The sequence below is a fragment of the Cinclus cinclus genome, chromosome 7, assembly GCF_963662255.1.
Source record: "Cinclus cinclus chromosome 7, bCinCin1.1, whole genome shotgun sequence".
Taxonomy (NCBI): Eukaryota; Metazoa; Chordata; class Aves; order Passeriformes; family Cinclidae; genus Cinclus; species Cinclus cinclus.
Window position 1 is genome coordinate 10644323 of NC_085052.1, and position 26472 is coordinate 10670794.

At 40.5% G+C, this 26472-nt stretch overlaps 1 protein-coding gene across 1 annotated transcript in view; it reads left to right on the forward strand.

Annotated features, from left to right (window-relative positions):
- Window positions 1-26472, forward strand: part of SORCS1 (sortilin related VPS10 domain containing receptor 1) — a 258601-nt gene that overhangs the window by 213439 nt on the left and 18690 nt on the right. The window contains exons 16-22 of the mRNA XM_062496860.1: window positions 594-724; window positions 9030-9143; window positions 10094-10265; window positions 18957-19143; window positions 23014-23147; window positions 24985-25108; window positions 26087-26199. Coding sequence (XP_062352844.1) covers window positions 594-724; window positions 9030-9143; window positions 10094-10265; window positions 18957-19143; window positions 23014-23147; window positions 24985-25108; window positions 26087-26199 — 975 coding nt within the window. The remainder of the gene's footprint in view (window positions 1-593; window positions 725-9029; window positions 9144-10093; window positions 10266-18956; window positions 19144-23013; window positions 23148-24984; window positions 25109-26086; window positions 26200-26472) is intronic.

Consider the following 26472-nt stretch of genomic DNA (forward strand, 5'->3'; position numbering starts at 1 on the left):
TGGAGCTTGCAAAACTGCTTTTAGGAAGGCTTCTGTGTACTCTTGCCTTTTGAATTCCTTTCCACTGAGATTGCAAGGCTGAGCCTTGTTCCCTAGATAGAAATATTAAGCAGGGTGCTGAAGATAGGAAGTTTTAGTATCTACATAGCAAGCGACAACCCATAAAACCAAACTCATCCATGGGAAGTATTTACATAAAAACACATTACTAGTTTCTACTGAATGAAAACATTCCCATAGAGGTCAGACCAAAGAAATAAACCTGCTCTGTTCCTCAGCTTGAAGATCAATCAGACCATCTTTTCAGTTGCTGTGAAATGGGCCTGTATCAAATGTTTATGAGCTTTGGAACAAATTCAGAACTGAATAAGATATATTAGTAATCTCAGATAATTTCTTAGTGTGTTCTGGAAAAGTTGATCTAGTTTCAGTTAGAGCTTCAGTAGCTTTAATTAACTCCAGTGTTCTGAGATGACATTTGGCTTCCCATCCTCTTCCCTGGAGTAAAATCTCCTGTTGCACAGGGTTGGAAAAACCAGGTGACACAAATAGCCTGGTGGGCGTCAAAGAAATATTTCTGGTTTTGTTTCCAGGGAGAAGCCTGCATCATGGGTGCAAAAAGGATCTACAGGAAGCGCAAGTCAGAGAAGAAATGCATGCAAGGGAAATATGCTGGGGCTATGACCTCGGAGCCGTGCGTGTGCACAGAGGCAGACTTTGACTGGTGAGCAGTGAGCAGAAGGACTGGGTGCTCTCACACAGCACCACAGTGTTGAGTCTTGTTTTCTTTTTGTCAGGGTTGGGATTAAATGTGTGAGACAGTATTTTTGGTTTGGACTCAGATGTTTATTGTTTTGGGTTTTTTTTTGTGTATTACAGTTTTACAAATTGTGAGTTTTACAGTACTTTAAGCTAATTTTTTTTTTTTTTTTTTTGCATGGCCTTTTAGGGATGAAGTGCCCAATTAAGAAATGACACTAAAATTATTTTTACTTTTCATTTAATGACTAAGTACTTGTGGTCTACAGTGTGAACTTTTTTATTTAATCATATAGTATCACTCAAATTCATGAAGAAGAAGGTGAAGAAGGACTAGCCTTCACCCTAGAACTTCCATCTTGTGTCTTATATATAACTATATTTTAAATTCTTAAACTCTTACATTTTTCACTGTGTGATATACACACTTCTATTCAAGCTACACACTCATAATCTCAGTTTTATAATTTAATTTTGGAAGCCTTTTCCACGGCCTCAGGTCAAATGTAGTGTTCTCCTGGGGGGTCAGTGCCTGTCAGCACAGAAATTCTAAAATTCTTAGTAACCAAGGTTCCAGCATCATGAGGATCCTTAGAGGGGCTGTAAGATTGCAGAGCAGAAATGAAGAAATGTGTAGATATTGAAATAGGCTTCTCCCTGATAGTGCAGGTATGTTAAAAGGAGGAAAGGTGGAATAGGTATCTGTAATCTCCAAAATCAATGTGAGCAGACAACTTTCCAGGTAATAGATCAATTTAGCACATCTAACCTTAGCAATGACCAGTGGTGGCTGAGAGGAGTCTGAAGACATATAACAGCATGGTGTAAAAAATAAAATAAACTCTTAACACATACACACATATGCATATATGAGTAAAGGAAAATATATGCATATGCAAAATATGCCTTCAGTTTCTGGAATTAAGTGTCTGGGAAATTCCCGGGTCATTTTTTGCATCTGGACCATCCTGTTTGACAGAATCCAGCAGCCCTTGCCTTCATGATTTGAGTTAATCTCCTTTTGAAGCCTTTTCTTCTCTGATGTTTTCTATGAGAAATAGAGTCCATTGGTGAGCTGTGCATGGTGTGATAAAATCTTCAGGTGCTGGTTGCATTTCAACATTACTGCTGACTCACAGCAATTTGCACAAAAAAGGCAGGGAACCACATTACTGAAATCTCTTTCTTAGCTCTTTTCTCCAAGTCTGCAAATTCCTCAGTATCTTGGATGAGAAAAATGTTTGCTCTTTGGCAGTGCTGATAAACTCCCTTTGTGCCTTACTCACTCAGATCTATGTCATGTTACTAGTTAAACCCAGAATCTGCTACGTGAATCTTGAAAAGGTTCATTTCACCTAGTATTTTGTGTGGAAATTTGTAGCATTTTCCTTCTCACTCCTTCATAAATATATTTTTTTCTGTATAAAATCACGGAATTGCAGTAGACTTTAAACTGTGTCCAAAAAAAGTAAATTCTCCACACAATTGCAGTTATGAACATATTTTTGCACAGATTCTGTAAGTATGGTTTTTAGTTTATTTCCTTATTTACCACTTAATTGTTTTCTGTGTGCAGTTCAACATTTAGGTGTCCAAAACTCCTAGATTTCAATCATTTAGTATTTCTCTAGTAATGTGTAAAAGATAACAGCCAAACCAAAAACCCCAAACCATCATTAAAAGCAAGGAAATGCCTTGAAGATTTCGACCCTCTTACAGGGCATGCAGTACAACGCTGAGCCAACCTCATGAAATACAAAATAGTTGATGCTATTGACTCACAGTCAATTAGTGTTTAAATCCCTGCCACTAGTGAAGGACACACATACCTGAAACTTTTGATAAAACTATGCTTTCCTTCCAGCACTTCTCTCTGAGAATGAATATATTTATTTCATTAAAACTGACTGTGTTGCTTGCCACTATAAAACTTTGTTGCTAGGTACAGAACAAAAGTACCAGAGTGACATTTGCTGGTGGAAACATGCTATTATATCTTTAATGTTCACCTCAAGGAAACATCCTCCAAAGGCTCTGCTGGACTGTGGGAGAATCTCTTAAGGGAAATTTGGATGATGGGCATGTACAACAGGCGGTCACAGTTCACATGCATGAACAGGACAACTCAAGTCTGTCGGAAGAGGCAGAATTAGGAACTATCTGACACCAAGGACCTTTCTCCTTCTCGTGGAATCACTTTTGCTTTAGACCAGACTGTTGTGATCCCCTCCAGTCTCCCTAAGCTCAAGTTATTCCTACAGTCCTCAGACCTGGATTTCTACTTTTTCCATTTCATGTTTGTTCCGCACTGCCTCTGATGAAAAAAGACTGAAATATTGCTTTAAGCATCTAGTTCAGAAACATTTACCAACAATGCTCATCAGGAGCGTAATTTTACATAGATATACCAGTGAAGGACAGAAAAGGAGAAAAGAAAATGGCAAGAAAAGATGCAATCCTGTCTGCTGAGAAAGGCAGACCTGAGGCTGGACCACCATAACTTTCAGTGCCCGCCTTGTGGAACTCTGCACGAGGATTCACTGCCAATTCACCCTGCAGAGGTTTGAGGGAATTTTGGAGGAAATCAGGGAATTATTGTTGTGGAAGTGTGCCCTCTGAAAGGAGTTCTTTCCTTTTCAAGCAGAAAAAAAGCACTTTCATCATCCTCACTCATGACATTCAGTACTTACTTTTGAATTATTGTTTTGGGGGTTTTTTGATTTGTCTGTTTATTTTTTGTTTTGTTTTTGTTTGTTGTTTTTGGGTTTTTGTTGGTTTGGTTTGGTTTGGTTTGGTTTGGTTTGGTTTGGTTTGGTTTTGTGGGCAGGGCTCTTAACTGAAGGAGACTGAAAGGGACGTGTATCCCCCAGACAGGGAGAAGCTCCTTAGCTGCCCACACTTGATTTTTCAATTTTGAAAGAAATTGGACAGCTTTTTATATTGTCAGTGGTTACAGAACCCAGGTTTGTATACACAATTGAAGAAAACAGCAGTCCCTGTCGTTGTGCTGTCGTTGCTGTTTAAACACTACATTTGTATGGAGAAAATGTTATTATCCAAGCTTATCAGAGATTGGACTAAAAAATTGTATCTCTTGTGATCAGGTAAAAACTGAGAAAAGATGTTATTGCTCTTAATCCTAAATCTTATTTTTTATCAGTTCAGGGGAAAAATACCAGTTATAAAAGACATAAAGATTTTCTAATGTTTTTTTCTCTCTTTGTACTATCACAGAAATCCAGACTCATTTCAAATCTGTGTGCAGCCCATTAGTACTCCTTTCTCAGGGAGATGGGTGCCTTTGTTTATTGTTTTGTGCAGCAATAAAACTGAGTGATATTAGAAGTGACTGCAGTTCCTCCAGCCGTGGGACTCTTGAACTTGGACTCTTCTGCAGCAGACACTTTTATCCCGGGCTGGAAGGATCAGGGGCTGCAGGGCTGACACTTCTATCCCGGGCTGGAAGGATCAGGGGCTGCAGGGCTGACACTTTTATCCCGGGCTGGAAGGATCAGGGGCTGCAGGGCTGACACTTTTATCCCGGGCTAGGTGCAGGTGCCTGCTCTCCGTGCAGGGAATGATGCTCGCAGCCAGAGGGCAACAGCGCTTCAGGAATGGGGGGCACTGGATGCGCAGGAGCATCCTCAAGTCTGTCCTAGCAACGGCCTAGAAACGAGAATCTCCTTCTTAATTTAATTGATTTGGGTAAATGGATGACACCGTTGCTTGGGTGTTATTAAAGCATTCATTTAGCCGATTTTCTCACATTGTGTTCCTTCCTGCCATCTGAGCATTATTACAGCTATATCTCTTCAGCAGAAACACCTCCTAGACACAGATGGAAATCTCTGGTGGTGTTCATTCTTCAGCCACCTGTCTCCCAGGTCCTTCAACAGGAGCTTTGGGTAAACTGTAATACTGTCAGTCCTCCCTCTGAACCCACTTCATTAATACTGATGACTTCTATCAGTATTCCCATCCCTCACACCTTCATGGGAACTGTGAGCCTGTTGATACTGGTGCTAGTGGTTTGGGATAGCCAGAGAGGCACAAAGGTGGGAATCAGGTCTATTTATTTATTTCTTTCACAGATGGTACCAGCAAGGATCTGGCTGACTCTTTTTATATTATCTGGCACTTAAATTATAGCTCTGCCTGCTGGGATTAGTTCCTATACTAAAACACCAGAGTCCTGCATCAGGAGAAACTGTTCTGACAAACCCTGGGGAGGCAGGGGACAGACAGTGAGTGTGGTTAGATTCTGCTGGCTTTGTGTGTCACCAGCCATCAGCTCAGATCGTGCAGGTGCCAGCTTTCACCCTTCAGTTATGGGCTTGTTTGGCTAAAAAATAGTAATTTAGAATGATTTTTTAGTTCATTTTGAGTGCTTGTGGAAAATGCAGATTCACTATGCAAAATGTGCAGTGCATCTCTGCATCTTTAAGGGCCTGGTTATCTACTAGGCATGGATTTACTGGAAAGATTCTGGGGATTTTAGGTTCCATATTAACCTAAGCTGGCATAGCATGACTCCAAGTACTGCAATGCAATTATAATTGTACACCTTTGTAGATCCACAGTTCAGACTGTAGCTGAACCATCCTTTGAGTTAAATCCCATGTCAGGTCCTGCAGAGCTGGGGAACAAGCACAGCTCCCCTTTAACACAAGTCTACACTTGAATCACAGTTAAATACTAGACAATAGTATTAAGTGAATAAAAAGGTAGTGAGATATTTTTCCACTGCTGTGGACACAGTTATTTTTTCCCATCAGGGCTTTTGGAAACCACAGAAAAAAAAGTGACTGTTTTCAGAGATAGCTCAATTCCGCCCCATTTAATGTCCAAAATGTTTGGAAACACAATTTGCAAAATCACAAGGAGCATTGTCAGCTTCTGGCATAATTTGCCTTAAGGTGAAGCTGTTAATCTTAAGGAATTTCTATGATTACATGCTAAGCCATATCTTGATTTTTAGAAGCTATGAATATGGCAATCACTCTGGATTAACTGGTTATTTCTATATCTTAGAGCAGTAGGATTTTAATAATTTCATATGAATTAACAGTTCTTCCAAACAGTACGTTTTTCAGGTCTCTTTTCAAATTACAAACTTCCTTAGGGGATTTCTTTTCTTTGATTATTACCTATGCTGAAAATAGCATTAGATAAAGGAATTTACCATGAGCATTGAGCAGAGATACAAAATGTCTGGAATTAATTTGTATCTAATTACACAACAGAACTTGCAGTTCTACTTGACTAAGACAAATAGGATTCCAGTTTAACCAGTAAAAGGGTAAAAACCATAATCAATGAGAGCCACAGGACAGGCTGCTTCATACTGATAAAGCAATCCCTGATGGCAAAAGCTCCAATCCTTTTTAAGAGATACATTATCTGTGTCACCTGAGTTCTTTTCAGGCAGGCACAAAATATCATCAATATATGCAAATTCCAATTCCCAGTTCCCAGGCAATGACTCGGGGAGCTGATTGCAGGCTGAGGCTGATGCCTTCCCCATCTCCAGACTTTGCTGTACTGGCTCGTGCTATGGACATCCAATTGATGGTAATGCTTCTTGATTGCTACAAAGCCTGTTGTGCCAAATTGTAGGCAGCAATTTGTTGTCAGCATCAGTGTTCTGCGTGCACCAGCCTGTAGCCAAGGAATTCATTAGATTCCAAGACTGCGGAGGTGAACGAGTGGCTGCTGCATCTGTGGAGGGATATGGAGCAGCAATTCATGTCATTTACTGGGATGATATTTCTGTAGGGCCTTAATGAGCCAGATGATTTGCAAGCCTGAAAACAACACTGTGAAACTTCTGTGCTTATAATTATTTCTGCTGTGGAAAATCCTAGGATTTCTTTCTCTTGACTTTGAGAAGTATGACCCAAGTACAGTTGAAACTAGTTAAGTCCAGCTTGGCTTGCTCAGATTTACAGGTAGGAATAGGATCCAAAATAGTAGCTTGAATCTAGACATGTGTATGGTAAGAAAGCCCAGACTACTGCATCAAATTGGATTGTGATCCCCTCTGAGGCAGATTTCATTGCACTGGTTTGTTTTGTTTTCACCTGATTACAGAACACTCTGTGTGTACAGTGTTACAGCTTTTTAATTAGAGTCGCACACGATAACTTAGGAATACAGTGCTGCAGAGTGTTTACAAATGAATTACAAAAATGCAGGAGTCCCATGTGTATGTAAATATTTGTTTTCTCCAAGCAAATCAGAATGGTGTTATTCTTCATTACAAAGTGTATTCTGCAGCTATAGTATTCTTACTCCAACAAGGATGATTACCGAAGTACATGGCAGTGGGTGAATTGGCTGGCTGATGCTTCCAAAGCAATTAAGCTGCACTGAGTTGCAACCATCTGAGTAAATAGATTGATGAAAATTCAGTCAAAAAAATGAGGAAAAGACTGTTTGGGTCATCTACTTCATTGTTGTTTCCTGGAGTATGTTCTAAATTACTTGCAGATACCCCAAGCACCACAGCTGCCAAAATGTTCCTTTGGAGCATGCAGTCTAATGTATGTTTAGGGGTTTTTCTCAAGTGATTCACAGCATTGATTTTCTTTTGCTTAATGTAATCTTTTTAATTTTGCCACTTTAAGATTGCCTCAAAAATTGTGTTTTTTTTCTATATTTAGAAGAAAAAAGTTGAAGCAGAAGTAAAAAGTGGTGACTGAATTACTCTGAATGTATTTTCTTGATAACCAGTACAAAAAAATACTACTACATAGATAAGTCGAAACATATGATCTCCTTTTTTTCTTCTTTGTCTTGTATCTTAGACCAGCACTAAGCTTCTTAACATTGTTTACTAGTCATTCACTACAATTTTTTTAAGTAATCTTGCTTTTTCAAGACACTTGAACAAAGTTTTCATTAAGTCGAGCACTCTTCTTGTTAATATTTTTGTATAAATATGCCTTGTGTTGATGATCTGGTAGGTCTCACCCTGGCCATGGACTGATGGCTGTCTTGTGACAGCTCTGGGAGGCACTGGAGCAGGGCCTCCACTAACTCTGATCAGGTTGTTGGGGGTTCATCCATCTCCTGTTTTTCTCTCTGCTTCTTTACATACATATACAAATATGAGCCCTCAGTCACATAATCTAACAGTGCCCTAATCCTGTTTTCTTGGAAAATCAGGCTAGTTGATGCCAAGACATTAAAGATAATAAGTAAAAAATGCATTGTAGAAAATTGCCATTTTGAGATCAAGGATTGTGTTGCAACTGGAATATTGGAATGGAGTTGGTGGACTCTGTATAGCAGTTCTCAGAAATGACACCCCATTACTTCTCCATTATAAGCTTTGGAGAAAGCTTATTAAAAGGAATAAGAATGATTATCCAACCAAGCAGTCCTCATTACTCAATGGCTGGAAAGTAAACCCATATGTAAATGGAATACTGATTAAAGAGGTTTTCTGTCTCTTGGATTTTTTTTTCCTAAAATAAATTTTTTTATAGAATCTTTGTTTACTTGGAATCAGGGACAATTTGGAATGCTTTTAGTGAAACCAAAGCAAATTTAGTCATAGCTAAACTCACATTGTGACAAAAGATTAAAGTTTGATTCATTGTTTCTAACGTGATTTTTGGTAGCATTTCCTCTTCCAAACAAACAGAGAATTGAAGATCACAGAATTCTTTCCCATTACCAAATATGCTGTTAATGCCTTCAGGCAGGAGCTCTCTCAGGGCTGTAAATTTTCGTCTACATCCTGTGTGATATAGTTTCCAAATGCAATTAGCTTTTGAGCACTTCAGTTTTCTAAGATATGACTGAGACAGTGGTAGTTTAACTTAGCTTAGATTTCTGGGGCTTTTTGTTTTTTGGGTTTTTTTGTTTTTGTTTGTTTGTTTGTTTTTTGTTTTTTTGTTTGTTTGTTCATTTGTTTGTTTGAGGATTTTTTTGGTTTTTGTTTTGGTTTGGTTTGGTTTTTTTTAGTATTTGAGCCTAGATTTAATCCTGAGAGGTACTGTTAGTCTGTGGAGAGAGAACAATTTATGCAATACTCATAAACTACCTGTTCTGGTTCAATTTTTTACTGGGATTTATGCAGGATAACTGCCCCAGTTAGCTGAAGTGAAATAAAGAATCTGTTCTATCAGTAAAAATAAAATCAGAAATCCTAGTAAAGAGACAGAGGAAAATCAAAACTTGTATTAATAGTAGAGAGCATGAGCTAATACCATGTTTGTTCTTTTGGGGTTTTATGTGATGGTTTCTTTCAATGTTTACAACAGTGATTATGGATATGAACGGCACAGCAATGGCCAGTGTTTACCAGCATTTTGGTATAACCCATCTTCCTTGTCAAAAGACTGCAGCCTTGGGCAGAGTTATCTCAACAGCACTGGGTAAGTGGCTCACCAGGCTTTATATAGCAAGAGCACCCATATGGTGCTGATGACAACTACAGATGACACTTGCTGTAGATGTGTCAGAGCTGGCTGGAGCCCTTGAGACATCTTCATCACCACCTTTGTTGGGTTGCACGTCTGTCACTCCAGATCTCTATCATGTATGGCCCAGGCTTATCTCTGAAAGATGATGCCTTGAAAAAACTTGGGGCGAGACTGTAAGGCCAAATCATTGATGTTTCTGAAAAGACTCCTCTTAAAATCCTGAGATCAGGTGAGGCAGAAGCACAGGAAGATAAATTAATGGAGAGACATGAAGCTGATGTATATGTGAAGTGAAGTAATAGATGGGCAGCTAGCCCGAATGCTGACTGTTCTTCGGCCTTCTTGGAAGTCAATGGAAGATGTAGTTTAGGATTCCTGGCAAACTTAATTAATGATTAAAGCAAACAAAGCAACCCAAGCTTCTTTTGGAAGGTTTGTACACTGAAAATTGGACAGAATTTGCTTTTTGCTTCAGTTCTTATTGTTCTAGCCCTTAGGAGTTACATCTTTAGAGACACTTCCCTCACAACTAATGGGAAGTGGGGAACATGTGAGAAAAGTTCTTAAACTTTGCCCAACAGAGTAATAATTGAATACAGTGCCATACTGTACATGTATATAAATTATTTATAGTTTTATAGTTATTTAACTCGTAACATATCATTTTATGGTTTGGGCAAATTATGGTACCTTATATGATATTGAGATACTCAATGCAGGAAATTATCATATGCCATTAAGGGCAGTACCGGTGCATTGGGCACATGAGGAATGCCCGGCTGAGACAAATGCTGAAATACATTTGGGAATCTTCATTTTCTGACAATCTCCTTATTCTAAAGGAACCCGTTCCCAGCTGACCCTGCTGTGCTCCTTGTCATGGTTTCCCCATCCCTTTCCAGGTACCGGAAGGTTGTTTCCAACAACTGCACGGACGGCGTGCGGGAGAGGTACACGGCCAAGCCCCAGCAGTGCCCGGGCAGAGCTCCCCAGGGGCTGCGCATCCTCACGGCCGACGGGCGGCTCACGGCCGAGCAGGGTCACAACGTCACCTTCCTGCTGCAGCTGGACGAGGTGGGCTCTGCCGGACCCTGCCTCACCCACGGGGTGTCAGCGCGGATCATGGCGGTGTAAAGTTATCCCAGCCAGGATGTAGCTGGGTGGAGTTTGCTGCAAAATCTATGGAGGTGGAAGGGCTGCTGTAGTATTGTGGTGCCCAGGGTAATATCTGGGAGGAGTTGATAAAATCTGGGAATTGGTTTAATTTGGGAATTTCACAGTTCTGCTTCCTGCTGTTTTTTTTTTTTGTTTGTTTGTTTTTTTTTTCCCCAAGTTTTTTTCCCACTGACTTTAAACCAAAGAAGACAAATAGTACATATGCTACTGGGTGCCCATCATACAAGTGGTACATATTATTTAGGCATTTATGGGTGAAATCTCAAGATATCTTCAGCAGGATTAAGTCTGAAATTCATTGCTATTGTGAAGCTGATTCAGGCTCTGATCTGTGGTTTTGTTATATCTGTAACTTAACTTGGTATTTCATTGTTCTGTTCCCTCTACTCCTGAATCTATAGAAAAAAGTATTTAAATCTTTTTCACCTCTTTTTTTTCTTTTCAGCACTTCTTTATCTGTGTTTAATTGCAGGTGCACAAGCAGGACTATTCACAAAGTAGTGATTTTCTTTTTTGCTAATCTGATTTCTTTAAACTTCTACCCCTTTTCCTCTCCTAATGGCTAATAAATCCTAAAACAAGTATGCTTTAACATCAAGGGACAATGTACATACCTTTATAGTTTAGAGTATTTGAGGGACAATATACATCCCTTTTCAGTTTAGAGTATTCAAGGAAATTACCCTCCCCATGGTAAATGTCATCTGTGATGAAAAAGTTTTTTGTTTTTTTTTTTTGTTTTTTTTTTTTGTTTTTTTTTTTTTTTTTGCATCTCTATTATTGGCTCTTTCCCCAGAATACAGGTGCCCTGATTTGTAAAGGCAATACCATATGATAAATCATATCTAACCCAAAACAGTTTTTGACCTCAATGTTTATTTTCTCCAAAGTATGGTCACTTTATTTCAGTTCTCACAGTCATACAACATTGCTAATGTGATGCTGTAATAACAGTGTGAACATATAATTTCATCTGGTTAAATTGTTGATTTCTTAAGTTGAAAAGGTAAAGGTCCAAAACAAGAGTCAGTCTCTAGGCTTTATAAAAAAAGAAAAAAAAATAAGAAAAAAGTGCACTTTGCATCACCTTTCTCTTCTGAGCAAACTTTTAAAACAGACTGGGAGAAGGAGATGGATAATCTGAATAGTCAGACACAAAACTGTCAAAGAGTTATGCCAATAGTCAGAGGGAGAGATAATCATCCACAGTGTGGGAAACTTGGGACAAATGTCCCATTCTTTCTTCTGAGTGCTTCTGTGAGAGCTCAGATATCACACAGGATAACCCTGACCACTCTGTCATACAGGGAGCTGCTGTGCATTGTTCTGTCTCTTTTCATTCTGATCTTTTGGGGCAGCTCTGCTTCAGTGTGCACCAGAGTCTGGAAGCAACACGTTCTCCAGTGTGAGATGGTGCCTCTCTCATGCTGGGTGTCAAGGAGTACAGAATGGATGTTTTGATGGATGAGTCAGTTCTGAGATCTAAAGGGAGCTCTTCTTCCACTGTTACTGATAAGGAAGAGTTTAGGAATTGCTCTGGGGGCTGAAGCAGTATTGATCAGCCTCCAGCCTTTCCAATTACTCTCCCTGATAGACGAATCTTGACCTCCTGCTCCTAGATTTGTCAACTTAAAGAGCAATCAACAAAACCTTTGGGTGAATTTTACTCAGTCTGGCAATGGCTTTGTGTGGGTGTTGCAACAAAAGAAATATTCAACAAACAGGATTATTTACCTAGTTATGTGCAGGCTAAGGGGGAATAAAATGCGTAGTTGAAGCAGCAAAACTGTGTGTAGACTATACCATTTAACAATTTAACTGTTTCAGTGACAACAAACCCCACTACTCTCTAGAAAAGTTTAACAACCCATCAAGAGAACAAGCATCCCTCTGTAAAATGAATATTGATTTCACAGAATAATTGAGGTTGAAAGGGATGTCTGGAGATTATTTAATCCAACAATTAATTAAGTGCATACAAGGCAGAGGTATCACAAGACAAGATTTCACCAATTTCTGTTTAGTTCTGTCCTGGTATATGCACAGTACAATCCAGGATGTTCAGTATCCAAAAAATCTGTGCCACTTCATTTTTGCTGAGAGGAAGGCATTAGGACAGTTAGAAAGGGCTGGATATGTCACCTTGCACATCTTCACATGCACAAGAGCGCATGAAAAAAATGTGTCCTATTCAACCCTTGACCCTTGGAGTAGTGGGCAATATTTTAGAGTACTACATCTTGGTGAGGACTCCTCCTTTAGTGTGAGTGAGAGCTGGTATCTTTTTAGATGTGAAAAAGCAGTGGCCTTTCCTTTTGCATCTTAACATCTCCTGTATCCCTCTGAGACAGCTTGCTTGAAGCCTTCAAATCTGTAGAGCTGTTTTATACACTGCAGCCTCATGGCTCTTTTTTTTCATGTTCATGTTCCACTTGATCTGCAGGGAAAAAAAAAATAAAAAAAAGCTGGTTAGCCAAGGTACAAGAGTTTGTTTGAGATTTGTACTTCTCTTATCTTTCTAGGGCTTTCTGCTCCATCTAGGAATCCATCTGGGTTTGAAAAGAGGAACAAAGATTCACTGGAGGCCCTGAAAATACTGCGTCTCTGTAGTGGAGCAGATTGCTAAGAGGGCAGGGAGAGACCACTGGTAGCAGTAAAAAGTGAATGTTTTCACTCAGGTGTGGGATTCAGGGGCAGGAACCACAGCACAGTGTTTCCTTGTAGAGCCTGGTTGTGCCTGTGGTGATGCTGAGAGCCACGACAGTGCATTCTGACAAAAACACGATGTGAGCAGAAGATGCCCCAGGAGAAGCAAGGCCAAGGCATTCAGAAGTGTTCTGCTATTGAAGAAGACACAAAAGAAAATCATCACTGAAATCTCTGCAAGTGGAGGGAGGGCAGGAGCCAAACCCAGGAGCACACTAAGCACTGCTGATTTCTGAGAGCTGGGATTCTGGCCCAGTTTCCCTGACTCACATGAAGTTTTCCTATAAAGCATTTATATCTGGTAGCATATAAATACCATTAGAAGCAAACCCAACCAACAGGTCATATTTAAATGATGTGAATGTAAGAATTCATTCAAAAGTGATCTAAGTCACCTGTCACCTTTTAGAATTTCTGTATGACTTCCTCTAAAATGCTTGCAAGGTCACCTTGCACTTAATATTCATGGTCCAATTATTGGAAAGATTTGACCAAGTTATTTGTCCAATTAATCTAGGTATAATCATCATATTTTCAGTGAAAATAGCCAGGAATCATCAATGATGCCTTTACTAACTATCATTTGTTGCATTTTGTGAAGTATTTTGGAGGTGTTTAATAAGCAAGGCATTGTATTAAGATTTAAGTAATTAATTTTGCTCTTAAATTTCCATGAGATAAGCAGAATACCAAGAGCATTTTTGTCATTGTGTGACAGCACATGAAAAAAGTAGCTATGCTTAAAAGCAAATGTTTCATTGCCTAAACATGCTGCCAGTTTCAAGGTTAATCCTTTGCCCTGGCTTGGGCTACGTGCAGAGATCAGGGCTGGTCCCTCTCACACTGCAGAATTCAAGAAGGGTCAGGTTTCTCAGCCTAAAACCCTGAATCCTTGCTTTATTTTGGACAGCAACAAAAGAAAACCGAAACGTCAAGTTACAAAGGCACTTTTCCTACTTAAGTTATTCAGCCCAATGTCCTTGACATGTTTTGCTTTTCTGTCGTAGAAAATAGAGGGATTTTATTAAGTGTGTGTTGTTTCTGTGTGCCTTCCTGATCGCATGGTCACGTGTGACATCAAGGTCCCTTGGCTGTCACAACCACAGTTGTTATTTGTATGTTGGAGTTATTTGGATGAACATCAGACACTTGTACTGCTGTACTGCTTCAGCAGAGACTCTGAAAGCTGCAGCTTCCAGAGCTGTTCAGCACAATGGCTTTCAAAGTTGTTTCATCTGATTGCTCACACATCTTTGCTGAGGAAATGGATGGTAAAGACATTCAGGGCAGGAAGGTTCAGGGCTTTGACTGTTTCATTACAGATAATTCACAGGGAAACTGCCTCCTCTAATTTATTTTTTATCTTGATAAAATGACAGCCAAAAATCTTTGACATTCCAGGTCCGCCTCAGTTCTCACCTGGCAAAGTCACTCCTCTGGGAGTAGATTTTGGGTTGCTTTTAACTGCTTGCTGCTGCTATGTGATGTTGGGATTAGACTAATGTGTGGGGAAAGCTAATTTGTTCCTGCACTTCAGGCCACGGGCTAGAATTCAGGCAATCTGAACTTGTTCTTGAGCCTCACTCTGAGCTCCTGCATGACCTTGAGTAAGGAACTTAAACTTTCTGATATTTTATTCTCTTATTTGAAAAAAGAGCTTTGTTTTCTGCCTCATACCCCCCATGCTTTGCGTATGTATAGTGATTGCTCATAAATCCAGAGGACTTTTTCTTACCATGTGAACATACAAATGAAGCCCTGAATTTCCTAAAGACTGCTGTGGCTCTCTGTAATGACAATGTTGATACATGGCTGTACAAGGTACACTGTGTCTTGGGTACATTTAATGAGCTTGGGGATCCTGCTGGGGGCACAGTGCCATTAACATTTCCCACCTCAGTACTAATGTTTGGTGCAATTCAGTATTCAACTCAGCTGAAGTTTCTGGAGTTGAGCTTAGCATTAGGATTGTTTTGATTGTTGATGTACTCAAAGATGCAAAGGTACTAGTAATTTAAAAGACAGTCTGGTTGTTTTTTTTTTTGGTTTTTTTTGCAGTATCCCACTGTGTTCCCTCTTTTGATATCACAAGTTTTTTAATAATTATTACAGAAATATGAGACTTTCATCCTAACTTTCAATACACATGCTGAATCACAGATGTTTATCTAACTCCTGTAATATCTCACTACACTCCTGTAATAACACACAAATAACACAGTATGTACCTGCCCTGTACAACTGTCATCTGAATTATAATTGCATTTTTTGATGATGACAAACTGGTTGGGAGAAATCAAAGCCTTCCATGTATTTTAAATTTTTGAAATTCCATGAAAATGTATGAAAGTGGACCTTGCCTTCCTAATGACACACAGCACTACAGTCTTGTAATGCACATCCAGCCACACAAGTTGAATTATTCTGCATAATCCTGAGAGGCTGTTATTGATTCCTCTGGGGCACAGAAGATCTAGTACTGTAAAAGGAGCTCATAGCCGAGTTGAGCTGGCACTCAGGATGAATTATGTGATCAGTACAATTCACTATTTGGTGTTGAAAAAGAAGTACATGTGAAAAGTATCAAGCTATTTGGCCTGCTAAAAGGCACCTTTCTATTCAGTTTCTGATTTGAAAAAATATGGCCACTTCTTCAAAAGCAGGGATTTACACAGGAAAGCATGATTTTCAGTTTGTGATCAAGGTGGATCTGAGTAGCTGTTAAAAATTAAGAATATACTTTAAACAGATCCATAGTAAAGGTATGCTGTGTGTAGATGCACGGTTCCAGTGAAAGTATCTTTGATTAATGATTTCTTTTGGTGACAGAAAAAATGCTTAGGAGGGAAAGGGGTTAATCTAAAGAAAGTACAATGAATTAATCCATGAAAACCCTCCAACAGCAGCCGTGTCTGTTTCTTGCAAAGGATAATTAAATCTATTGTCAACATCTCTAAGGAGGACACAGAAGTCGGCACATAATTAAAGACTTAAAAATGCAATCTGAAACATGGGAACCAAAATTAAAAACCTTGAGCTGTGTTTGTTGCATTTTTTAATACTTTCATTTCGATACAAATATTCAAAGTCAATAAGGAAAATGCATTATTACAACTTTCAGAGGAAGATTTCAGAGTTTGAGCAAGAGAATCCTGCTAGGTGGGTCTCACATCTCACATCCTCCAAAATATTGAGAGCTGCCTAAAAGTAATCAAAATCTAAAAACATTGTTGCAGACTGTATGGGATGTTTGTGGATATACCCTGACGCCAAAAGCTTCCGAGAGTTTTTTGGAAATGTCCAGGTCTTGTGTGCACTCCAGGCACCTTTGGTCAAGATGCAGGAAAAAGGTGCACTTGGCTTAGGAGGCAGAGAGGAATATTTTGTATATGCTTGAAAAAAAGCCTGGACTTTTAATGAGAAAACCCCTTAGAAAATAGTAAATGTCTGATTTACATCTTAGTAACTAATGCTATCTAGGCAGGTAAAGGGTTTGATGTGGGGCCTTGGGAAACTTGTTTTTAATTATGAGGGCTTCTTTTCTGGCTAAAAGTTCTTAAGGCTCAGCATATGCTTAAGCCTTTGGCTGCACAAAAGCCTTTATCAAGATTGCAGTGTACTTCAGGTTATATCCAAGCTTGAGCATATTGCAGAGAAAGGGGTTAATCTAAAGAAAACACAATTAATTAAGTCATGAAAACACTCCAACAGCAGCAGTGTCTGTCTCCTACAAGTAATGCAGGGAGTTTTGTGTGCCTTAATTGGGCTAAAAGCTTTAGAAAAATCCTGGTGTGGAGTATTGAGCTTGACAAAATAAAAATGAGAAGCTGGAAAAAGCAACAGGAGGGGGTTTTTGCAAAATGTATGGATAGACATCAAATTGTTGCAGAACAAAACTTTTCTTGGTAAAACAACCTCTTGCAAGTGGCTCTGGAGAGATGCCAGAGACAGAGACAGTGACAGCTGGTTGGTTTAAATCAGGTGTGGGCTGTGTGGGTAATGTTTGGATTTTGGCTCATCTGCTTTCTCTTCCACTCTTACTCTGTCCATGCTCTTACCTGGCACAGATAAAATATTAGAACAAGTCAAAACACAGTCTCTTTGTTTTCGTGACTTTTCTCTCTCACTTCCTAAGCTAGAATTTTAAATGTCAGATTTTCAAAATGTGTCATTTTCAGAGGACTGTTATAGCCTGGGTCGTATTCAATGGAAAATGTATTTCCAGTTCAAAGGGTTTTAAAGCAGGAAAGGCCAAGACAAATGAAATAGACTGGGGGAACAGGAGCTGAACTCTTCTCTACCTAGATTTTCAGTTGTTTCTTTAGCTTCTTCTCTACCTAGAAATTGAAATCTAAATCTTGCATGCCTTAGAAATGACTCCTTTCCCTGGCTACACTTGTAGACAGTGTGAGTTTCATGAGTTTCATGGCTATGGACAAAATGAAGACAAGAGAAAAAAAGGTTCATTAGAACACAAATTTTGACACTTGCAGAAATGAGGCTATTCTAAAAGGCTGTCACCTTTCTTAGCTTCTGCTGCTACCTCAGATATGTGGAAGAATATTCCACGACCTGAAACAGACTTCAGCTGCATGTCCTCGAATATCCTCAGAGCTGATAAATCCAGCAGATGCACTGTGGTGGCACAGTTTTAGCCATGTGAAAAGCTTTTATCCCAGCAGCATGGCTTTACTGTTCAAAGACATCATCTTCTTTTGACTAAGAAAAGATGACTAAACCCCTAATAATGATGGACCTGGAGGAACTGGGAGAGCATCAAAGGGTACTTCAGAGATCTCAGCATTTAGTCTGAATCCAGCACTGGACTTGAGATAATAATAGTTCCCATCTGAAAGAGGTTCAGAGGTCATGTGTGGTCACTTCTGGCTGTGGAAGTGGATCTCATTTGGTGGCTTCTGTTGGCTCAGTCAAACAGAAACGAGGGCCCAAAGCACTGCATCATGTCCAAAACTGCACATCTTCTAATAACTCGGGTCAACAAAGGACATAATTCTGTTCTTAAGACCATTTCCCCTGCCACACCTTCAGTCTGGGATTCTCCACAACAGAGCAACACAGTTATTTTTGTCTCATCTATTTGGAAGTAATAGAGCTTCCAGCAGAGTGCCAGGGCCGTGTAAGAGAAACTTCAGTCTATTAAAGGAGAGCATCTGGGAAAATTTGTTGCTCTTGCCATCATCAGGTACAGCTCTGCTCGTTTTGCTTTCCATTCAGGCAAGCCTCCACTATTTCTGCCTTCACAACAAGTTATAAAAAGACTGAGAGAACATGAGGAATATAAAAGTTCTGTTACAATTTCCTCTTATAGTTACACGCATTCACATATCTCTTTCTGGTGTGGAAACCTGCCTGATGCCAGCCATTCACACAGGTACCTTTCATTCCAGAAAGGGAATTGAGCATCCAGAGGACTGTTCCTCTCTCAAAGGAAAAGAGGGAGGAAAAGGAAGAAAGAAAAAAAAAAAAGGAAGAGGAAACAAACTCAAAGTAAATGAAATGTCCTTTCAGCCAATTTTATGAAAGATTATTAATGATCAGCAATTAATTTTCCATCATTCCAGATAGTGGCCACTGCTTCAGTGTACTAGGCTGTAGAAGTGCTCCACAGCAGTAGCCAGCAAGTGTGAATATAGCCAGCATGAGCACCATGCAGAGCTAGAGGGGCATTTCCTAGGGAGTGAGGATGTTTAAAGGTAAGGCAAGATGCTGCATCTTACGTGGAAGGGAGGGATCTCCAGCAGCCATGGTTGTTTGACAGGTCAGTGCAGGCTGTGTCTCTGGTACATCAGACCTTGTTACTGTTCTCCACTGATCCCATCTCTCAAAAACAAATCAGAGTTTGTTTCAATCCTTTCTCCACAGGGAGACCTCCAGAGATCCCTCATTCAGGTGGATTTTGGAGACGGCACCGCTGTGTCATATGCCAATCTCAGCTCAACAGAAGATGGGATCAAGCACATCTACCAGAATGTGGGCATATTCCGAGTGACCGTGCTGGTGGAAAACAGCCTGGGATCTGACAGTGCTGTCCTCTACCTGCATGTCACATGTATGTATGGGCATACCTCTTGTGAGCTTCTGGCTTTCTTTTAGAATTATTACTTGTAGCTGGAGGTGACATTTGGAATTTGGCAGCTTGGTCCAGAGTGGTGGGAAATGATGAGTCTGTCCTCCAGATTGTTGATTCCAGACTGAGAGGAAACGTAGATTCATTAAGATTCTAAGATCATCGAGTCTAATCATTAACTTTTGCTTTTTTAACCATGTTTTACCTCTAATTTTGGATAGTCTAATTTGGGACACCTCAAAGGACTGTCCAGCCCTTTCTAAAATGCACTTTCATTATGAAGCTTACACTTCCAGAACAACACAGCCACCCAGCAATCTTTAATGACTTGTAAAAGCTTTGAATTTTACTTTGTGCATGTTTTGCCCTCTAATGAAACACATCCACCTCTGGGATGGAAAGCAGTGCATTTCAGTGTTTCTGTTGTCATAGGAACCAAAATCTTTGTATTAAATAGTATTGAAAAAAAATTGTTATCCTCACATTGCTTTTCTGCTATTCTTTTTAACATTTTTATACTTCATATGAGTCTGATTTATAGCTGAAATTTATCCCAAATTCTTGGATAAAACCAACATTGTATTATTTCATATTTATTCTAGCACATGGTTATGAACCCAAAGGGTCAATCTATCAAAATTTTGTAACATTCCTAATGGATTTTGTTTGGGGCCATTATTTTGTTTGCACAGTGGGGTTTTTTGTTTGTTATTTATGTTCTCACTGTGTGCCTCTGTGCCAGATTAACTGAGAAAAAAGGAAATTACAAAACATGAAGTTACGTTTACAGAAATACTATTTACCATCTACCAAACTAACTCCACGTATTGTGTTGGTGATTTGGCACATTCCCTACACTTTACCTCTAGTTTTGGGGATAGTTCACACAGCATGAAAGCAGCTGCCTTTCCAGGGTAGGAGAGCAGCTCTTTGATGGAGAACCATTGTGTCAACAGATGGGAGCAGTGGGAGGCAGGAGTGTGGGAGATTGGATTTTTACAAAGGAGGACTAGAGGAGCAGGAGCAAATACCCGCATGAATATTCCCCTATAAAAACACCTTTGGTTGGCAGGTGTCCAGCCTTCAATCACTCATAGTGTCTTTCTGGTCTACTTAGCTTTGGTCTAATTAGCTGCTCTAATTAATTTTCTTGAGACACTGAGGGCTTATGAGTTGTACAAGAAATAAACAACATTCAGATTTGTTTGTGTGACTTAGCAGCTGATAGTGTGTGTTTCTGTGTTTTGCATAGGTAATTGCCAGCACAGGATTGAAATACTGAGTGATAATTTTAGCCAGGCCTAGGTTATATGTGCCAGACTCCCTGGAGAAGTGGCAGCTCTAAGGGATATGTCTCACCTTTCTCTACATGACAAGAATTAGGAACTGCAAAGCAGGTTACAAATGAGCATGGTGCCACTCAGGGTAAAGAAGACTTGCAGAGGACAGGGATGTACAGTAGATCCAGCCCCCTGCAGGGTCCAACACCCTGATCCACAATAACTTCTAAATCCTGTTGGAATGCTTGCATTGCCACTCAGCCCTCTGCTGAGTATTCTGTTTCTGTGTGTTTGAGCTTGGCCTTTGGGGAGCTTTTCAAAAATATCTGTCCTTAAAATGGACACACACACTGTATTGTAATAGCAATGTGCAGGCTGAACATCCAGAGTTTTTGGAAGGGCTAAAAACTGGGTGATCCCTGGTTACAGGGTTAATATGTGAGTGTCTGCTGCCAGATTTGGACCTTCCAGCACGTTCCCTACCTGTAGCCAGCACTCCTCCTGCTGGAAAAAACTGCAGGCACTGAACCTCTGTGCTTGTGGCCTCAATGTAAAAGTAAAGCCTTCATCCCATGCTCTCCTCATCCTGCTGCGACCATGTGGCCAGTGCACAGAACCAGTGCCTTTCCTGCAGTTGCTCCAGGGATGCAGAAGTGCAGGTTATTGTGAGAGAGGAGCATTTTGAGTTGGATGGACAGTATAAAGTGTTGTATGTAAACTGCTCGAGCCAACAGCCTGTCTCTTAGCTGTCCTGATGGGTCAAAATTTTCTCCTGGAAAATTACTTACAGATTTGCCTGGATGCTTCATTATAACATCACCTATGCGAGTGAGACCTTTGAGAAGCTTCTCCCTTTAGTTTTCTGGAGCCTGTACAGGTATTTTTCCCCTGGGAGATGTGAAAGCCATAGTCTCCATAGCCCTGCATGGAGCTCATAAATTAGTTTTCTTGAATCCTCTTCAAGCTTACCTGGGAGAAAGCAGTCTCCTACCAGGAGGGCCTATGCAGAGTGAGCTATCCCCATCTGCTGGCCAGATACCAGCTCAGCTTTCCAGCCTCCTTGACCCAGCTGTTCTAGGAAATGCTCAGGCAGAGGTGGATTGCTTGAGCTGTTATTTCATATCCCTTCCTAACCATTGTGTGGGGAAGGTCCAAGGAGGTGCTGGGCACTCTCTGCTATGCAGGATCGTTTGAGATCTGTTCAGAGCAGTGATGCAGTAATGTTGGAGAGTATCAGACTTTTCATGGGCTCCATCATTACAGTTGTCACTGCATTTAGCTGGGGAAATTGCTGTTTTTCAGGTCACAGGGTCTTGCTGAGAACAGGAACAGCATGGTGATGGAAATGGATCTGAGCAGGAGGATGCCATTAAAATCATAAGGGTGAAATTTTGGCAAATCATGAATTCCAAGGGTGTTGACTGCTGCTTATAAAAGGCAAAATAAGCCATGGCCTCATGTATAACAGGCTTTGGTTAATCTGATCATGGATAACTCTTAACTGGGCTTCTTCAGTTTAAGCAGTGGCAATGTCTGCAACCCAGAGAAAGATGCATTTCAGTAATCAGGAACACTGGTCCTTATTCTGGCATTGTTTATGCAGTCTGATTTGAGAGAGCTTTTTTCTTCACTCTGCCTATTGTGTTATACAGGATGCTTTCTCCAAAGTATGTGGTGTTCATTTAGGCTGAAAAGCAAGGTCTAAGTGGTGATGTGTGCATGGGATCTATCCGGAAAGATCCTCCCTGGAAATACATGTAATTCTCTACCAGTGCATCTCAACTTCATATGAACAATGCAAGGCTGTGGTTCTCATCACTGGGGAGCTCACAGATAGAGGATGTGTAGATGTGGCCTTAATTTGTTTAAGGAACCCACGTCCTCATGTCACCTGAGGTTTCTTTATTTTTCTTTCCCTGTCACTCAGGACAATTGCTTTGTTCTCTTAGTGAACAGTCAGAACACATTTTAAAAATAATCTATAGAAAAAGATTTAACAACAAAGGCCCATCTGTTTCCAGAAGATGGGAAATGTGTAACCCTGGGCAGAATGTCATTTGTTGAGTGAATTATGTTCTGTTTATACTGAAGAAATAAAAGAGTTTATTGATGAGAAGGAGGGAATGTAAGGTAACATTAAAATACAGACACTCAGTGAATAGCTGCCTTCAGAAAGAGTTTCTGCTGAAATTCAACAAATCATAGCAGTTTTCAAGCAAAGAGACTTCATGTCTACTGAAGCCATTTGTCCTGCACATTCTTGTCTTCCCAGTGAAGGCTATATTCACACAACAGGTCTCTGTCCCTGTTGTAAAGGTCATATAAGCTCCTGACTTTGTGACATTCATGCAGTAGAGAGTCCCAAGTTTTTCAGCTCCAGGTACAGGCGTAGCTCTTGTTCTTTGAGGAGCAGATTGAAGCCTTCCTCTCTAGAAATGGTACCAAGCCAAAACATTCTGTCATGTCCCACAGTGATTTAGGGAAGATTTTTCTTCCCTAAACCAGTGGATATCCCACCCAGGTTGACTTTTCAGATGGAGGGAGGACTCACCTGCTGCTCCTGTTTCTGCAGGCCCCTTGGAACACGTTCACTTGTCTCTGCCTTTTGTCACCACGAAGAACAAGGAGATCAACGCCACAGCAGTGCTGTGGCCAAGCCAAGTGGGAACACTTACTTATGTCTGGTGGTTTGGGAACAACACAGAGGTTTGTATTCCAGATTGACTGAGGTCAAAATAATCCTGGAGGAGCTCTCTGACAGAAGAGGGAGGGAGAGAGGGGTCTGGGAATGCTTCTATGTAGTCACATAGCAAGAAAATTATCAATCAAATACTGAGATACTAATGGTCCTTGGAGATACCAACATGGAAGTGTAAGTAGTGCCTTGTGTAAATGGCTGTGACTTAGATGCAGGGTTTATTGCTGTTTCATGCAAGTTACCAATAGCTTTATTCCTTAATTCCATCCAAGGTGAACATAGTTAACAGGAATCTGGAAGAGTTTCTACTGTTTTTCTTCACCCTCCTTTCTTTAGTAACAAGAAGAAAAAAAGTAGGAGCTTTGAAAATTTTTTATTAGGAAAATAACTTTTCACGCTGAAGCTTTTTTTATATCTGGAACTGACCTATGCTGAGCCCCAGCACCCTATGCTAAACCACATGTGCAAAAGGACCTTATTATCATGTACTACAGGTGGATGGAACAGTTCCCAAAACACCTCCCTGCCCCCAGGGCTTTGCTCAGATGTGAGAGTATCATCCATCATGTTCTGCTGCCTCTGTGCTTGCAGTCTTGGTAAATCTGCACAGACATTAGAACTGTTATTTGACAGATAATTGTGGCTAAAGTACCCAAAAACCCTAATTAGTTTCTGAGGGGAGAGGTTGTCATGGATTTTGTAGAGCCAAGAGGGACCTTCATAATTACCCATGGTTCTCTTCTGTATAATGCAGATTGGAGAGTTTGATCAGTACCTTCTGTTCTATTTAACTTCTTGTGACTAAGGCAGAACCTGACTCTTTCGTTGTTTTGCATTAATAATTTTCCTCAGATGATGGAAAATGCACTGCTTCTCCTTCTGACCATCTCCTCCAACTTTTTCCCCACAGCTAATTATTCTGAGCTTTGAACTCATGCACTGTGTTTGTAGTCTGAATTTATCTAGTCTGGGATTCAAGCTGTTGGATCTTGTTATGCCTTTTTGTGTAGATTAAAGAACTCTGTACTATCAGCCATCTTCTGCCCCTAGAGGTACTTACAGGCTGTGATTGTCACCTTTTAACCTTCCCTCTGATCTCCTAAACTCATAAGTGATCAGGGTAGGTCTGATTCTGTTCCCATTGAAGTGTGAGTTTTACTATAGACTGCAATGGCAACAGTTTGGCTCCGTACTGGGTGCTTTGAAGATCTCACCCAGAGTTCATTAACAAGTGGAAAGAGAAGTTAAGGCAGAATCTGCTGGAGGACACAACTCATTGGTAAACTGGTTCACAGCTAAAGGGATCTGTGTCCTCTCAAGAATCAGCACTTACCAAGAACGATGTCTCTGTATCTAAGGATAACATGGGACCGCAAATGTGGCATCTTAATTTAGCTGTTTCTGTGACAACCCCCTTGAGTCACCTTAAATAAAGCACTTACACTAGGTTTAGGAAAGGAGGGTGCTACCTGGGCAGTGAGTGTTGCAGGCCTTTATATCAGGATCTTGGTCTCTCTGGGGAGTGAGCAAAGGTGAGCATTTTAACATGGGATCCAGAACAACCAACATGCTAAGTGGAAAGGAGGCACTGGAATCTTAAAACATAGCTACTTTGGAAATTATAGGTACCTTAGTCTGAGCTTCAAGAGGATATCCCTGTCTGAGATTTTATGAGTGTGTGCCCTCTCTAGGAAATTACCTGGGAAATGTCACAGGGCACCTCCTGAGTCTGAAATTTCCAATCTGGAACTAACTCCCTAATAGGTTAGAGAGCCAAACTCATTTTTGCTTTTCCTTTCCAGAAAAATTAATGGATTTTTTTTTCCTTTTATGATATATTTGTAGCCACTGATCACATTGGAAGGGAGCATCACATTCACATTTTCTGTGGAAGGGATGAACACCATCACTGTTCAGGTCTCAGCAGGAAACACCATTCTTCAGGACACAAAGACTATTGCAGTGTATGGTGAGTTCTTCCCCTTTTATTTCACACAGGATTCTCCACAGTCAACGTTTAGAGAGCCAGGTTAGGTGGCAGCAACAAGAGGTCTTTATTCCAGAATGCTTTGAGTGAGATTATAAATGGAATTCCACTGTTACCAGTCCAGCATAATATCTCTGAAAACCAGTGACTGACATTAGTGCAGACTGACATGATTGTAGAACATTGATCTTCCCAGAGTCCTCTGCATGTGCTCCATCACTCTTTGATCATCCTACATGATTGTCAAAATGTTAGTTTGTTTTGTAAGCTGGTTTTTCCCCTTCTTGGCCAGCAGAGGCCTCTTAACTCACACAAAAGCTGCTCAGCTTGAAAGATAAATCAGTGCTGTGTGCAGCAGTTCTGCACAGAAATCTGTACTGATTTGACATTGTTCTCATGCATCACAAGCAGTTAGGGCACACAGATACCATATAACGTAGATGGAGCCTAAAATCCACTGGGAATCCCAGTTTTAGCTGATAGTGATCAATGTGGGCACCTCTGTTAACAGCAACAAAGATTAGGTACATTTTCCAAGGCTAGTCCTCTCCCCAGATTTATCTCTGTTCCCTTCCAATTAAGATCTCTAGGGTTTGGGGCACATCTATGAGAGTCCAGTCACAGCTTTCTGCACAGGGTGTGCCTGCTCCAGAAGTCAAATTGAAGGTAACATTTCATTCACATTCCCAACACAGCTCCCTTTGCAGTGCTATTCATCCAGTCAAGTAAGGACTGATCACCTTTTCCAGTTCCAAGACATTCCAGTGATGAATCCCCCAGATTCTCCTCATCTCTCAGGGAGTCTCTCAGGCACACTGCTGGATTCCCTCACAGTCTGTGCACCATCTGCAAACTGATTAAGCAAAACATGAGCTGCACCAGGTTTCACAAGGTTCTGACCCCTCATTTGGCATTAAGGCATTTCAGTCATTACTCACCACTCTGTCATTGTGTCTGCAGAGAAATTTCAGTCCCTGAGGTTATCGTTCTCTCCAAACCTTGATGACTACAACCCAGATATCCCAGAGTGGAGAAGGGACATCAGCAGAGTAGTCAAGAGAGCTCTGGTGGAGGTAAGATATGTGCATAACCTGCGTTGCAAGGGTTCTGGTTCCTGATTTGTTCTCTCAAGGTGTCTCTTTGTTTCCACCACCCAGAAATGGAGAATTGATAGTGTTTGAGGACAGCATCCTAAATTTTAGACAGGTGAAATGATCTCATCCTATGACAATCTGGTGCCCAGATTCAGCCTTCAGTGTAAAGCAGTGGTGTTCTAATGGAATTGCAAATATGCTGTAGAAAACTTGTGAGACCAAAAATTAAACAATTTTTACTATGCAGAACAC